The sequence below is a fragment of the Pundamilia nyererei genome, unplaced genomic scaffold (assembly GCF_000239375.1).
Source record: "Pundamilia nyererei isolate P.nyererei 1_Seehausen unplaced genomic scaffold, PunNye1.0 scaffold00006, whole genome shotgun sequence".
NCBI classification, from domain to species: Eukaryota; Metazoa; Chordata; class Actinopteri; order Cichliformes; family Cichlidae; genus Pundamilia; species Pundamilia nyererei.
This window is the reverse complement of record NW_005187407.1, coordinates 2,368,645-2,385,647: the sequence shown is the minus strand read 5'-3', so window position 1 is coordinate 2,385,647 and position 17,003 is coordinate 2,368,645. Positions and strand designations below refer to the sequence as shown.

Below are 17,003 nucleotides of genomic sequence, written 5' to 3'. Positions count from 1 at the left end.
TATATAAAATTTATTGACTATATCGTTCACGAAACTAAACAGAAAGAAAACTTGACTTTTAAGTGTGAAACAGTGCCAAGACTTAAACTGTGATTAGCACAGCCTAATGACATTAAATCCACTGAATAGCAAGTGCTGGCACAGAGGCAGGGGGGATGCCCAAAAAAAACCTCTCATCAAACTAATCTGCTGTTGTGTAACAGTCCCCCTCAAACCATACCACCCTGTTTCTAACCACTCTGACCACACAAACAAGAACTGCTGCAGAAAGAGCGGCAAAAAAAGTATGTCAGTCAGTCAAGCCCACGCCTTCTGCTCACTGGAGCAGTGGTGCATTGTGTGCATGTGTGTGTGCATCCATTAGGCATGTGCATGGGCAGAGAAGGGGTCTGGCATCCCATCCTTAATCCTGTCTGATGAGACTCGGACGTAACCCGCTTTTATCCCCTGCTGAGAAGCCACGCTTCCCTAGACCCGCAATTTCTGTCGGTCTGCCTCTGCAATTCACCCACAGCATGGTGTTCGTGTAACTTTCCTTCGCATCATTCTTAACAATGTCTTTTTAACTGAATCTGTCTCCCTGTCTGCCGCTCCTGCACTGTCTCTCTGAGGACTTAAGGCTCTTGTTTCAATCAGAGCAGTTTACAACAATCAGACAGCTAACACAGCGTTGGAAGCGGTGTCGCCCGCAGGTCACAGAAGAGAAACCTGGATAATGTGATTGTGTTTACATGGCTGTTTAATTTCAGTAGTTATAGATGTAAAAAGCTGAAGCCCGACATGGACTGCAGCTCACACTCACCCATACAAGCGTAACGCTATGCCCATTAATCTCTAGGTGAATTCATCCTCGATACGTTTGACATTATTATTGCACATTTTTGTGTGTCTAGCACATACACACCTGTATGAATGCGTGTGCGTTTTAATATCAATCAGCTCCTTCCATCCCCCCAACCCTATCTTGCCCCCAGCAGGAGGCTACATCAAAAATAATAATGTAAATGACTTTGTTGCGCCGTATCTCCATTATCCAAGGCTTTGGTCACAATACCCAGTGACACACTGCCAGGTGCTGTCCTACATTCAACCTGCACACAGTGTTTCCATGCCAAAGCCTTACCAGAGGTAAATCATTTTTACGTCACATGAGGTTTGAGGAGGTTTTGGCCTCCAAAAAAAAAGCTACAAACAAAAAAAAGCTAAATTTTTAAGAGATTTGAAAAATATTTGCGAATATAATATATTGGCCAGTTTCATTCAGATCCGTAGACTCACGCACCGTTGGTCAGGAGATAGAGTATGTTAATAATAATGTGTTTAACAGTCATCTGTAATGTTTTGGTCCTTTGTTGCATGATTTACTATTGCTGCACACCGCTGAGAGAATTTCACTGACTCCACAGGAACACTGGGGTGTTTTGTAAATCATGAGGATTAGTTTGGTAATGCAATAATATGCACAGTCTGTTTTATTTAGCGTGGGTGTATTGTTTAAACTATACTGAAAAAGAGCTTGTTTCAAAATGTGGTTTTAAAAAGAGTAATGAGGGCTCTTGGCCACCACGACATAAAACTCTGGCTCAGATGTCAACATTCGGCCTTACCGAGCGTGCGCACGGGATTGTTGATAGGACTGGGTGGGCTAACTCCGTGTTTGTTGACCGCCCTGACAACAAACTGGTACTCTGTTTCTGGAATTAACCCTTTCAGAACCATGGAGTTAGTCTCAATGGGCTCACGGATATATGTCCACTCTGTGTCCATTTCTGGCCTGAGAAAAGAAAAGACAGGCATAAAGATACAAATATAAGAAGATTAATTTGACACACATTTGATGTTTGATAGTTTCGAAGACATCAATTATCTTTTTTTTTTACTCCTCAGTTATTTTGTCTTTTAGAAATCAATGAAAAAAATGGTGATTACACTCAAAATCTCTCCAAAGTAATTGTTTTTAGAATGACGGTGTGTTTTTGTGAGGGGTCAAAACTGTGATGTAATCTTTCACTTGATTGTGTTGCCCCTAATGAAAAAAGACATCTATAAGCAGCGGCATGGAGTACAGTGTCAAGATTGAATCTGAATAACTAAAGTTGTAAAAAGAGTTTCCAAAGAATAAAAAAAGAGATTATGTAACTGATTATTTGTTTCATTGTTGTTTTTGTTCTTGTTGTACTACCACTGTGGACATCCTTACATTACAACATTTTTGATTATCGTAAAAGTCATGAAAAAACTAAAACAATGAAGTGCTGAACTTTTCCTTAATCTCCAGCTTCCTTTCTTTGCCTGACTCAGGCAGCCTGGGGCCATAACTCTCTCTTGAACAGAGGCATCTTCAACAGCAGCTTCCACTCTCTTCAGTGAGGCCTCGTTTGATGTAAGGGGGGAGAAAGATTTGCTTCTGAGATGATCCTTCTGTGTTGAAAATCTCCCCGCATGCAAACACAGACACTTATTCTTGTCTGCTTGCTCACAGTAAGTGTTTTTCAGCCCGCCCATCTCTCCTCTCTTTGCTCATTCGCGGGGTGTTGATTCTGCACCGTGAAGGGCGACACTGCTGTGTTTTTTAAAGTTTGCTTCCTTTTATAGCTTTTAAACTCTTCTTTCTTTTATGACTTGCTTTTAAACATGTCTTTTAAATACCATCTGATATTTCACAGGAAAAAAAATATCTGGCAAATCATCAGACAATTCGAGACAAATTATTTCTGACCTCAACTTTTTTGGAAGAACACTTGTCTAGACATGGGAGGTTCTTTATCTGAGTGCCTCTATGTGTGCGTGCGTGTGTGTGCGTGTGCCTGAACATTACTAAACAAAGAATGAAACTCATTCTTTCACATGTCACAACTGACCCTTATGTCAAAACACAAAAGCTTACACTGAACAGACAGGAAAAGCCTCATGAAAGTCACTGTGAAAGAGAGCTGTGTGTGCCCTGTTTAGTTATTTGAATCTGAGTAGGTGCAGATCTCTACATCCGTTAATGCAAACCAACTGAATTTTGTTTGAAATGTGGTTTCTTTTAAGATAGTGCATTATTAGCACTCTGCTAGCTTTCAAAACTGTTACTGATTAACAGTGTATATTATTGATCTATTTCTAGAAGTTAATAACTTCTAATAATGAAAACATAGTCCAATTATTTACTATTTTAAAAAGTGTACAGATGTTGTCCTGTGTCCAGCGTCTGCTTGTTCCTTGTTGAAAGCCTCAAAAGACTGAGGGCTGAGGAGTTGAGCAACTTCAGGAAGCAAATCAAAAAAACTGAAAGCTGGGGAAACCACTGTCCTAAAAAAAACAAGTGCAAGCAACAAAATTTGATTTTACTGAGAATCACTTCAGGTTGCTTTGCAGCACTGTAGTGGCAGTGACTCTTTCAAAATCAACTCAAGGTATCTGATTAATTAAATCTGCAATCAGAAGCTGCTGTTTTTACATTTCAGCCCATAGAAGGATAAAACACACGGGGAAAGAATGAGAGGTTGTGGTAGCTATGTTTTGAACCTTTTAAGCAGTGTTTTTTAACTTTAGGGTGGACACCCTGAGGTGTTGTAAGATAACTTCATGTAACTGGTGTGAAGTAAAAGCATACAGCTGGGTAGCAGGGAAAGTGCCTAGCTAAATGTTAGATATCAGCGCAACAGGGTTTGTCATTGCTGGTGTACCTGAAAATCAAAAACACATTTCACATTTGGTTTATAGACATGAAAGTCAAGTTGATCTTCTAACACTCCTAGCAAAATGGAAAATAAGAAGATTTTGCAGAACTGTTCTTTTAGGTCTGCTATTTTCCTCCATGACGACAACACTCAGTCTTAACTTGTTAAGTGCATATGTGAGCTGATTTTTAAGTGCTTGCATAAATTGTTTTTGCACCAATTCCACTCAAAAAAGACCTTCTAGTGCTGAAGTCGACAGCTGTACAGCACCGTAAAATTACTATTCCTAAAGTTGGAATTGCTGATGTTATGGAGGATGCAGTTTGCACAGTCTGTTTGCCACTATTTTTATTTTATGTAATGTTCAGCTCTCAAAACTGTCAGAATAAATTGGCTGGTTTTCAAAAGCGAGCAAGCCAGAACTAGCTCCAAACCAGCTCTGGTGTTGTGTTGATGTAAAAGAGGTGACTGGTGTTTGTGCTGTTGCGTGTGTCCTATGTATTAACATCAAGTCAGCAGTGATGAAACCGGTCAGTTCTGACTGACCTGATGTAAGCCACCAGGAAGTGAAGAACAGGTGCGCTTCCATCGCTCTCGCCTTGCTGCCACGATAGCGCCAGCTCTGTGTCGGATACGGCCATGACAGTGGGCTTGGAGGGGGGTGAAGGGGGCATGCACATTTCTAATGCCAGGGGAAAAAACTGTAGTCAGCGAATGGTGTAAACGAATTACTGTAAAGCTACTGGCATCGACTGTAAAATGATCTCCGTCTACTCACATATTCTTACCCTGTGAAGCAGTGCCGATGTCTCTGGGCATGCTGGGTCTTCCCTCCCCTGCCCAGCCATATGCTCCAACACTGACTCTGTAGTTAGTGTTCACCTTCAGGTTACTGATGTCCACATCCTAGAAGGTGAATGTAGGAAACCGTTAAGAAGCAAGGCGAGGATGATTAGAAAGAGAGAGGGATGAAATAGAAGAAAAGAAAGCAGGGATGACATTATTAATTAGGGATTTTCTCAGCATCACGAGCGGAAATAATATCAGGTTCACAAATAAATGTCAGTCGTGACAATAAAGCAGGAGAAGCGTATAATTTTATAGAGAAAATGCATAATGTGGAAAGCAGTGGCTAGCACGGTACTTACAAAGCTTGCTTGTCCATCAAATTGTCCCTTTGAAAAAGAAAAAAATAGATGTTTGCATAAAATCACGGTGTTATGACTTTAATAACAAGTTCAAACTGCAACATCCATTCAGGTTTCCTCTAAGCAAATTCCACATTGTCTACAAGTGACTGCTAAAAATGCAACGCCTATTACAGGTGAATGTATCTTTGGATACTAACAGTAGTCAGCATGTCCAAGCTGAGCGGCACCTCCATTATAGACGCGGTCCCTACTGTACGGCCATTCTTCATCTCTGTGTAGAAAACCTGGATGATACAAACATTCATAAAATGCAATGAGTTTTTGGTTTCTTTGGTTTTTGCCTTTCCGTTTTAAAGACAAATTTATGAGGAAACTGAGAAGACTGTTTGTAAACTTAAAACAATTGGCCACCCCGCATGTTTATGGGGTAGCTCTGTAGTTGACTAATCCTCTTAGTGAAGACATATGGTCAAAAGCAGAGCACACGCAGTCATACTGATCCACAAATTGCTAATGGGCGACTCAAAACAAAAACAAGGGAAGAAGGAAGGAAGCAAGGGTTTGGGTTGTCTTAGAGTATACCACATTCAAAGAGAGGAAAAACTAAAATTATGACTTGTGTTACAAAATAATCTCTACCTGTTTATTTGTTGATGACTTTCTATCAGGAGCTGAGAAACCAAAAAGCAGCACAGGTACATCTCAGTCCCCTAAAGGTCTACATCAGATGTTACCATGTTATCATATTGCCTAGAAACCACCTACAAATGGGCTAAAACGAAAGATTTTATATGACTGTATATATATCTATCTATCTATATATATATATATATATATATATATATATAAGGTGTGTATATGTATATATATACCTTATAACAGCATTGTTTCATTGTAATTTTATGACATTTTACATGCTCAAAATGTAAAATATTACCTTTTTTATCTAAATCAGATATTACAATGTCGTATTCCCCAACAAGCACAGACCAATGGGCTGAAAATGACCTACTCTTAGTATTGATGCACCTGCGTAGCGTATTGTTTTAATTTCACAACCTTAAAATCTCATTTAAATCCAACACAAACTGGATATTGTGATATATAATAATGTCACTTCCTTCCTAAAATTACTTAACAATGATATTAAACAACATGTATATAATATGTATATATAATATAACAGGACATGGATACAGGCATGTACTGGTCGCTCAATAATAAATAAAATTTGCAGTCAGTCGATTTTATGTTAAAACTTCCCTGCAACTTTTTTTTGTTCATTACTGAACGGAAACTGAAAGAAGTCAGGCCGACTTTAGTGTTTAAAGTGCAGCTTGTATAGAGTGGAGCAGACAATAAATAAAGATTTGTGACCACATCTTCCACAGCTACACTGTCCCTGTAAAAAGTCATATCGTGGAAAGGGTTCCACCCCAAAACCAGAACTTTCAAATATCAATCTAGTGCTCAAGGCTTTCTTAGTGGGCAGTGAGATGACAGCACTTTAGAAGCAGAAAAAAGAAAGTGGGGGACACTCATGCCAGTGGTGTGCAGAAGGAAATGGAAAATTTTTTCAAAGGAAAAAGAGAGACAATTTGATTTGTGACATATCAGAGAATTTGTTCTTTATGTTTGCCAGTTTGAAAAACCTTTCTATGCATTTTGAAAGGGCTCTTGAAAGAGTTATGTAAGTCCACTTCTGAGAAAAATACTTTTTTTTTCTCTTGGTTTTAAACAATTATTTTTCTGGGACACTTGGACTCAAAAATAAAAAATGGTTCAAACTAGAAAGAAGTCCTCTACAATGAAACATCCATATTCCAACCAAACATAACAGGATTTCAATTTTTATAAATAAGGTAGCTAAAATCTGGCTTAAGACTTTGCTATGAAAGATATGTAAAATGTTTCATTTCACCAACATTAAATATCTAGCTACTCTAAACTTGTGATGCAACTTTGTTGTATGACTCATTTCATAAAAACATTCACCACCTTCTACTCTTAAAAATCAAAAGTTCAGCAGAACATGAGAATCATTTGCTATTGGATGCTAATGGAGCAGAGCAAACAGAGCAAAATGAAGCAGCTGAGAGTTTAATAAAACACTAAGACTATGCTGAAAGATAAAATGTGCAGATGTAGTCTATCTGATTAAAAAAGTAACAAAGTCTTTCAGCTGCTTCTCCTGCCCCATTCAGACATGTACGCCTTTCCTTTAATCTGACAGCTTCCCCCTTTATGTATGAACTTTTCCATATGTATGTCATTTTTCCAATAAAATTGTGACTCCTATCTAACACGGTTGAACCTAGTGACATTAACGGACAGGAACGCGCAAGATTGCATTTGAGTTGTTGTTATTTGGCCCAATTTATAAATAATAAAGTTTACAAATAACATGTATGTCCTAGAAATAAGACAATTTCATGTTGATTAGCTACTGATTGGATGTGATGTTAGAAAACAACAAAGTGATACAAGGGTGTGAAAGCTCCATTCACATGGTCTATAGGCTGGTTGGTGACCATCTAGATACCACTGGTAGCAAGTGACTGTTGAAGGGTGATGACTGTCGCTATCTACTTGATGTCTAAAGCTGCAGCCATGCAAGCCAGGAGAATCACTTGTTTCTACGGTGCTAAATGTGTATTCTGCAACTGATTGGCAAGTACTTGCTGCAGGTTGTTGTCGGTTGTTAGTGTGAAATCAGTTGCAAAGAAGTGTATGGTGCTGCACCAAAACTTCCATGCTATTGCTTTACAAACACTTGCAAACTACTCTTTAAGTCGTAGTTAAACTGTGAAAAGTGCAGCGCAAACCAGAAACGCTCTTCTTCTACAGTCCCTATTTTTTATTTGTTGTTGTTTTATTTAACCTTTAATTAACCAGGAAAAATAAACTTTTGAGATTAATAGCATGTCCTGGCCAAGAAGGACAGTAGTCAAACATAAGTTGGATAAATTATTAGCACATATCCATATATATATACATCCAAATCTACACACTGGTTAAGTACAGGCAAAAAATAGAAATAAAATACAGAAACAACCAAATTTTATAAACTTCAGATTCAATAAAAAAAATGTATAACTTGGAAAAAGTAATTTTCTAATGCCAGAAATAAAGGTAATAATATTAAAGCAAAAGATTTATAGCCTGAAATAACTGCCACCAAGTCATTTGAAATTGCTCTAAATCCATAATGTGAGACCAGTTTCTTAAGTTTTATTTGATTCGGCGGCTCATTTCTGGAGGAACGAACTTGAATACAATCTGAATGGTTTTTGCTGTTGTTTTTTTAATTCAGTGTGACTCTATGGGAAAGACAAGGAGAATCTTTCCCATTTCCTATTTGCATCGCATTTTCTTCAAGTCTTCCTGCATCTCTATAAATAAAGGGCAAATCGCCATCATCTATGCAAACTACTGGCAACTGCAGCAGCAATCCGTTAGGGAGCAAACTAGTCACAAGGAGGTTCTTTACAACTGATTTCAACCAGTGACACCTCCACGTCTCAGCTGCTCAGAGAACACACATATCAGGCAGGTTACTCAGGCCTTGGTTTTTCAGTAGTTTGCCATCTTTTGGTGTAAGAATTACTAACTCTATGCAATAATATATGTTAGTATATCAATTTAGGTAAACTTCCATATTAGTACTTCAGGTTGATAACTGGTTCCAAATCTGTCCTCTCTATTGGTTTGGCACTACCACCAGTTCCTTTCATCATTGCTGATATTTTTCTGGCAGTTGTGCATTACAAAACAATTATGTGTAACCGGTGGAAGTTTAACTTTTGCCCCCTCTCCCCGCAGAGTAAAAGTACAATGCAAATGCTAAAATTGCGTAAACTGTATATTTGTAATGTGGGACTTGATAGAAGAATCCGACCTATAAGCAGGAAGAATGCTGATACAAATATTTAAAAAATAAAATAAAATAAAAAACCCTTACCAACATACCTAGTGACATAATGTAATATAAAAACTGAAATATTGCTTCAGTTGTTAAATTACATTATGTGTCTCTAATTACCTTATATCCAGTGATGGTGCTAACATGTCTCCGGGGCATCTTCCATCGTACACTGAAGGCAGTGCAGTTGATTGTCTCCAGCTGGATGTCTAATGGAGGACTCAGGCGATCTGGTTAAACAGAGACGACACACTTAGTGACAGATATAATCAGTAAGGGAAAGAGGAGATATACAAGGGAGGAAAGTACAAGTTTGGTTGTATTAGAAAGCTGTGACCACCTAGTTTTGGACTTAAATAATGTTATGCCAGATACATTATGGAATTATTTTGGATTTCATTACAAAGAATCTTGATGTCCTGCTATCAGCGCGGTTCAGTAAGTGATGAAATGTAATTTACAACATAAACCTACAGCTGCTGAAATAAAAATTTTCATATTAAGCATAATTCAAAAATTCACTTTTCTATTAAATGTATAAACAAACAAATCGATGAAGAAATATCATCATCAGTGTGTACCCTCCCTGTAGGTGTGATTTGATGGGCTTAGCAGCCAATCAGGCAGATATTTTCATCAGGAATTGTTATAGACCAAAACTCAATAAACTTAAATGTAACTATTTCAGTTACAGTTACACTGTGGCCAGAAGCAACACTTCAGATGAACATGAATGCTGCTTCGTGTCTGCTAAATCATTAGCTGTTTAGCTAACATGCTCACCACAAAATATCAGTGTTGTGTTCTGAGGCTGTTTCCCAGTCTTCAAGTCTACAAAAAATGTTGTAATGCGGATTTCAAATGTGATATTTTAAATCTTTACTTAGTACTTTCTACATGTTGACAATGCACACCATATTTTTAAGAATCATAATTACAATGCTTGTTATAATTTTTGATCAATAAATCATTAAGGTAAGCTTGAAGACCTTGGTAAAAAAAACAAAAACAGGATTGTTATAATAAAATAATAACAATAAAGTGGTACAGAAATGTTTTTTCTGTGTTACTATTCAAGCACTTGTTTGTTGTTTTTGTTTTTTGGAAAAAAAAAATACAGAGGATTTCTTGCAAAGTGTGCACCATTGCCTAACCTCTGGATTGGTGCTTTGCTGCCAGTTTTGAACAAAATAAAGTCTCTTGCAACATATTTCCCAACATTTAGTCTGGAAAGAAATTACACTCTTTTCCACTTGAGTGCATTTGAGTGGTGAAAAAATGGACCACTTCTAGCTTATAATATCAACTGACTCTTGACTTCACATGTCATTTTTTCATGGTTCTAGATACTACAAAGGCATGTAATTGCCTTCCCAGTGTTCAGCTATGGCCTTAAAACACAGTACTTAGAAAAGTTCTTAAAAGAGCAAGAAAGAGCAGCTACGCAGCTGTCGATCATTAGGACTTCTACTGGCTTCTAATGTCCTGTGACGTGACGTGGAGAAGCATGAGCAGACAGCGATGTTTACAGATTCATATTCGGACACTTTTTTGTCAAAATATTTGTATATAGTGAATATTTGCCATAAAAATGCTAAATATTGCTGTACAGCACCTCAATATTTTATGATGTATTTTAGTGTGCTTGCAGATAGATTTCCCTCATTAAAAAATATGAAATGCGAGCGTTTGGTTCAAAATCTCAAATATTAAAAATATTAGCCACAATTTTTCTGTCTGACTGACAGTTTGTGCTGGCTTTTACAGCTATAAACTGGTACTGAAATCAAAGAAACATAAATATAGCAAAGCAGAGTGCTGTAAATTGAAATCCCATGTAGAAACTCTTTTCCACTGTTCCTGTATTTTCTTTCCCGTGACTACCCTTTTCTCCCTCTCAGGATGACCTTATTCCTACCCACTTCGACCCTCTTCTTCCGTCATCTCTTTTCCTTTCTCGCACCCTTGTCTCTGCTCTTTCACCTGAGTGGATAATGAAACATGTCAGGTGAATTCCCTGATCATTTATCTCTCCCCAGGGGTGTGTTCCAAGCAAACACATGGGTGCGCTGAACTCACAGATTTCAGATAGAGATAGAGAGAGGGGTCTCTGTGAATCATTAACTGTATGTCTGAAAACTTACAACAAACTACACGATGGATCGATGTGACTTTTAATACCTTTGAATGAACTGCTATGAAACTGTTATTGCACTTAATTGTGTGTTGAGAAAAGCTTGATATAGCCACCTGACACTCATGGTGTTTATAGCAGTTACTATTTGTCTTCCATGCAACACTAGCCTGATTTTTTTCCCTTTCAAACACATAGAGGTTTGGACTTTTGTTTAAAATAAATGAAACACTATTACAGTTCATATTTAAAACCTTGCTGTGAAGCAACCTGCAGAGCCTTTCTGTAAGATGCCATTCAGAAGTGCTCTGCAGCATGTGTAAGTCTTCATCTCTGGGCACATTCACGGCTACTCAAGGTGCCTGATTCAGCGCAGAGAAGCTGTGTTAAAAACACTCAGCACCGACTCACACAAACCTTGACAGTTGATTTAGCCAAAATAACCACTCTGCGGTTCAAGTGGCCGAATCGTTACTGTGCCACTTGTGAAAGAGGATTTATGGGTGTCTGGCGTGTGGTCCTCTCTGAAACTAATGTTAACAAAACAAATATTGATCAATCATATCTATATCGGAGATCACATTCGAGTATGGCCAAACGTTAAAGACCTCAATGTCTACAAACTGCACACTCTCACTGTCTCTTGATAAAGTAACAGACTTGCTTCTTATTAACATATTTTTAATGAATATGCATAATAGTAAAATTTCCATTTGAAAAGCCAAACTGTTGCTTTCAACCTGAAGACATGGTGAAGTTCAAAACGAGCATCAGAATGGGGAAGAAATGTGTTTTAAGTAATTTTCTGCAAAACTGTTGATATACGGGGATTCTTTCCTGCAGAACCGTCTTTAGTGTTTACAGAAAATGATACAAAAAAAGAGAAAACATTATGTGTGCAGCAGTTCCCTGGGTAGAAATCCCTTGTTGATACCAGAAGTCAAAGAAGAATGGCCTGACTGCTTTGAGCTGATAGGAAGGCAACACTAACTTAAATAACCACTCGATTCAATCAAGACTGAATGGACAACATGAACAATGAACAAGCCTGAAGTAGATGGTCTACAGAAGCAGAGGACCACACCAGGTCCCACTCGGCTTTGATTCTCACGACCTTACCAAAATGGGTCAATATAAGATTTGGAAAACTGGTTGCTTGGTGTTATGAGTTTCAATTTCTGCTTTTACATTTGGATGGCAGGGCCAGAATTTGGTGTAAACCATGGGTAGGCAACTCCCGGCCTCAAGTGTCGGTGTCCAGCAGGTTTTAGATGTTACCCTGGGTCTACACACCTGAATCAAATGATTAGTTCATTACCGTCCTCTGGAGAACTTCAACATATGTTGAGGAGGTCATTTAGCCATTTAAATCAGCTGTGTTGGATCAAAGACACATCTAAAACCTGCAGGACACTGGCACTTGAGGCCTGGAGTTGCCTACCCCTGGTGTAAACAACATGGAAACATGGATACAGCCTGCCTGGTTGGCTGGTAGCAGTGGTGAACTAACCATCTGGTGGCAGCATCCCTTCATGACCACAGACATAATGGGATGTATTTTCTTATGGCTGCTTCCAGTGGGTTAGCACGCCAAGTCACAAAGCTCAGATCATCTCAAACTGGTTTCTCAATCATGACAGTTACTTCACTGTGCTCAAATTACCTCCGTAGTCACCAGACCTCAGCCCAGTAGAGCACCTTTGGGATGTGGTGGATCAGGAGATTTGCATCATGGATGCAGTCGACAAATCTGCAGTAACTGCTATAACATGCCAATATGGACCAAAATCTCTGAGGAATGTTTCCAATACCATGATGCATCTATCCAGTGAAGAATTAAACCAATTCTGAAGGCAATAAGCTCCAATCAGGTACTAGCAAAGTGTAAATTGGCTGGTAAGTGTATGATATCAAAGTTTCCATCTGTCGCATACAGTTAAACCAGCATATCCAGCATAAGTTAACACTGTTTATTTTAAGTCCAAACTGTACCATGCATCACAGCAACATGTGACTTTCCTCAGTTTCAAATGTGTGAATATAAAGTCTTTTTTTCATGTGCTACAAGATCTAGGGCACTTTCAAAAAGCTGCTTTCATAATATTTACTCTCACTCAGTCAGCAATTATCAAATCTTATATTCAGATATTTTCTTTCTGAATAAGCCACCTATTCCCTCTGATTATCATCCAATTATGAAGAAATGAAGAAATCTTCAACAAATCTAAGGGATAATTACACAAATCTTTTTCCAATTACTAAAAAAATCAAATCAAATCTAATGCATGTGTAAGGTGATGGAAGATGTTGGAAAAAATGGGGAAAATGAAAAAACAAACATTTTCACTTGTTCTGTTACTAATGTGCATTTTAAGAGGGGGCAAAAACTGTCAAAATCCTGAGAAAGAAAGACCACCTGGATGTCATTCATTGTGGACCCTTGCTTTATTTTTAAGCTTGAATTTAAGTGTTTTCATTAAAGACAGATGTGACTCATGTGGACACCGAGTCCTGTTGACATTCCCCCCTCCCTGAGAATGAGGTCTGAAAGACCTCAGAACAAAAACAAGTACAATTGTCACTAGCAGTCATGAAGACAGAAGTAAAATCATTCTGTTTTTGGCAGTCTAAACTGTGGTGAGTTTATTGTGCTGACAGACAGATGTGAAAGTCAGCCTGCAGTGGCCTGTGGGCCCGTAAGAGTGAGGGCGGGAGAAATACAAGAGTCAGACAGAGTGACAGTGAGAGAAAAAGGAAGTGATGGAAAGAAAAAGGAAAGGAAAGAAAGGAGACCAAAGCAAGGAAAGGAAAAAGAAGGACAAAGAGTGAGGGAGTGGAGGCTGTGCGCATATCATGAAATCAACATCCAGGGATTTCTGTCCAAAGGACACATTGGCAAGTTTAATGATGGCTGCTCCAGTAAAGCTGAAGATTTCATTTTCTTTCATTCTATCCAGCTGACATATTCTGTAAAACTTGTAGCCAGCTTTTATCATCATAAAGTATGCCTTGAGAGGAGAAATTTCCATTTTATCTGGTTTTACAGTCCACACCATAAATATTTACTTATTTCTTGCTCTTCAGGCACTGTTCTTAAGCATGTGTAATTTGAAATTAAATAGCAGATAATAAATTCAAGTAACATTTATCTTTTGTAATGAAACTAGGTTTTTTATGAGTATGGAAAAATATGAAAGGGATAGGTCTCTTAGGGACATTAAAGTAATACTAAGATATTACATGTGATGGAAAAAACTTTGCATAAAATTGTGTAAGGTTAAAGCAGACTTAACGTTGCAGCAAACATGATGAGCACATACAAATACTGTGATTACATCCACAAGGCTTCACTATAAAGACCAACTTAAAATAAAATCAATAATGATTAGGCTATTGTTATAACCGTAACACCTTGTCGGAGCTGGTTTTAGCTGCAGAACTTACCAGACCTTCGAGCATTTGATCTTCTTGCACAAAAGCAAACGTTGGCTGTGCAAATTGCAAAGAAAAGTAGATACAAAAGACTTCTTTGTTTGCACTTAGATTCCATGTCTTGTTTTGGTCGAGATTTTCAAAACCAGTGACCAATGTTCATTTTATCACACATTCAAACGCGCATGTAAATGCAGCTAATCCCGTCGCTGATAAAAGTTTTCTTAAAAACAAACGTTTTTCATCCAAATTTTGGGGACGAACGCCATCCAAAGACGTGCAGGGTATGTCCGAGAGGAGAGGGCATCTACGGTTTGACACTGATAAGATTACAATCTGCAAAAGATCAGTGGGAGGGACACATTAGCGGACGGACGGGCAGCCACGGTGCTCTGACAGGCGCTCTGACAGACGATGGAGAGGGCTGTTCCGACAATTCACGCGTAATGCGCACAACTGAACGGTGGCCACGGTGATTCTTTTTTACTGGTGGAGATCCATTTCCTTTCGCTCCAGTCCAAGTAGTAGACAACAAATAAGATGGACAGCGAAGTGCAAGAACGTAGGGCCATTTAGAGCTAAGAGGATAATAAGCGTCTAATCCGCACACTGGACACAGATGGAGAGCGTGTCTTTACGCAAAAGCAGGGGAGCCGCTCAAGCAACAGACACTCAATATGAATAACGTGTGTGTGCGTTTGTAATTGAGTGGCTGTGTGTACAACAAAACCCAAAGAGAATAAATTAACTGATTAATAATGTTAGCGAGAGAGACGGTTAGTTATCCATTAATGTGTGACTAAATTACCGAGAGAATACGTAACCATTCATTATGTTCTTCATAGGAGTCTCAGCCCGAAAGAAGTAAAATCTAATCAAGAGGAAGGGTCTCTGTATGATTTAAAAAGAGAGAGCGGTGGAGAGAGGTAGAGTGAGAGTGAGAGAGAATGAGTTAAACCCTCGTGGTGGAGGCAGGCAAGAAGGGCTAAAAAAGAAATAAGTATAGAACACATAATACAAGGCACTTTTTGGTGCTGATAAAGTGCATTACCTACAGACTTGGTGAAAATGTAGTTTCATCCATTACATGTCCTACACATATTAGTGTCAGCGCAGCAGCAGTGGGCCTATTAACCCGAACTATCCACCTGGAGGAACACATTTTGTAACTTGATTCCATTTTGGTGTCCATTTTTGTTATATTAGTTAGGCTAGATAAAAATCTAACCCACAGCTAGGAACCACTCTGATTTGTTAGGCTATTTTCATTTTCACTGCTGCTCATCTACTTCAGCTTAATTTTCTCTGCCAGCCATATTCCACCTCCAGAAAAGGTATGAAAAATTCAATGATCCCTCAAGCCATGCGAGGTAATTTGAAAATAATTTTGTCTCATTTTGATCTAGTATTTTATTCCTGACACACACACACAAAATGTATCCTGTGGGAAATAGGAAATGCATATTTGAGGCATAAAATAAATTCCTACAGAGACATAGTTTTACCTATAAACTACACTTAGTTGTGGTCAGAAGTATACATACAATCATCATAGGTTTGACTGTCATGGTATTTTTATTTTTTGCTCTTAATGATTTCTTTGAACAGTTCTTCTACCAAGCTGGAATAACTGCACAACAAACATCTTTAATGACTTTAGAAAAACAAGACCTGGTGTGCAAGTTTGAATTTATTTGGGATTTTCTCTGATCCGCACAGGGTCAAAGCATAATATCAGGTTAAAATATTCAAGTGTTGCCGAAGGTTCTACAATGCCTTTTAACTATACAAGGCCAAGACCTGTTAACTTCCCATTATCATGACTGACCACAACTGGTAGTTTATCTTTGCCAGCATAAAAATGGTTTGTTTTACTGGATTCATCAATACTCAAAATAATAGTAAAGTCCAACGAATGGAGCCTCCTGGAGCCATTTCTAAACAACTGCAAATTCCAAGATCATCAGTTCAAAGAATTAAGTACAAATTATTTTGGATATGTCACCATGTTGGCAAGGTCTGGAAGAAGCCCAAACTGTCACCCTCAAATAAGAGGAAATTAGTTAGGCTCAAGCCTCCCATGAACTGGAAACTGCTGACACACTAGCATCACCGTCTACAGTGAAGTCCGTCACCATGAACTGAAAGGGTGTTGACCAAGAAAGAAGCCCCTGAGCCAAATGACCTTCAAGGTTTAATGAAATTTGCAGTTGTCCACATGGACAAGCTAGGTGCCTTCTGGATAAAGGTTATGTGTTCAGACAAGACAAAGACTGAGTTGTTTGGCCTCAGTGACAAACGGGATGTTTGGAGTATTGAAGGAGAGGCTTTTAAACCTCAGAACATTGCACCAGCTGTCAAGCACGTCGGTGGTAGCATCGTGATGTTGGGCTGTTTTGCTGCCATTGGTACAACGCTCCCAACACACATCAAAACTGGCTTTGGAAAGGATAAAGCAGGCGAACACTGAGCTTCATCCCAAAGCTCCAACCTCAACCCTGTTGAAAATTTAGGGACTATGCTTAAAAACTGGGTCCATGTCAAGAAAGCCATAAATTTACATAAACTCTACTAATTCTGCCAAGAAGTGCCATCAAATGCCAGAATTATATTACAAAGGTAGTTGGCCAAGATGCAACTTAACGTATATTTAAACAAATATTAGTGGGGGTGTATGCATATATTTGAGCTTGCAG

The 17,003-nt window shown here is 38.5% G+C and overlaps 1 protein-coding gene across 3 annotated transcripts in view; it reads right to left on the bottom strand.

Annotated features, from left to right (window-relative positions):
- The window catches only part of egflam (EGF-like, fibronectin type III and laminin G domains), a 25,836-nt gene extending 10,965 nt beyond the window's left edge, over positions 1 to 14,871 (bottom strand). For all 3 annotated transcript variants that reach the window (XM_005722063.1, XM_005722064.1, XM_005722065.1), the window contains exons 1-7: positions 14,320 to 14,871; positions 8,862 to 8,971; positions 5,017 to 5,103; positions 4,817 to 4,843; positions 4,457 to 4,574; positions 4,215 to 4,350; positions 1,608 to 1,774 (exon numbers count right to left, since the gene is read on the bottom strand). In XM_005722063.1, the coding sequence (XP_005722120.1) occupies positions 1,608 to 1,774; positions 4,215 to 4,350; positions 4,457 to 4,574; positions 4,817 to 4,843; positions 5,017 to 5,103; positions 8,862 to 8,971; positions 14,320 to 14,425 (751 nt within the window). In that variant the 5' untranslated portion in view covers positions 14,426 to 14,871. The remainder of the gene's footprint in view (positions 1 to 1,607; positions 1,775 to 4,214; positions 4,351 to 4,456; positions 4,575 to 4,816; positions 4,844 to 5,016; positions 5,104 to 8,861; positions 8,972 to 14,319) is intronic.
- Positions 14,872 to 17,003: the final 2,132 nt, after the last annotated feature.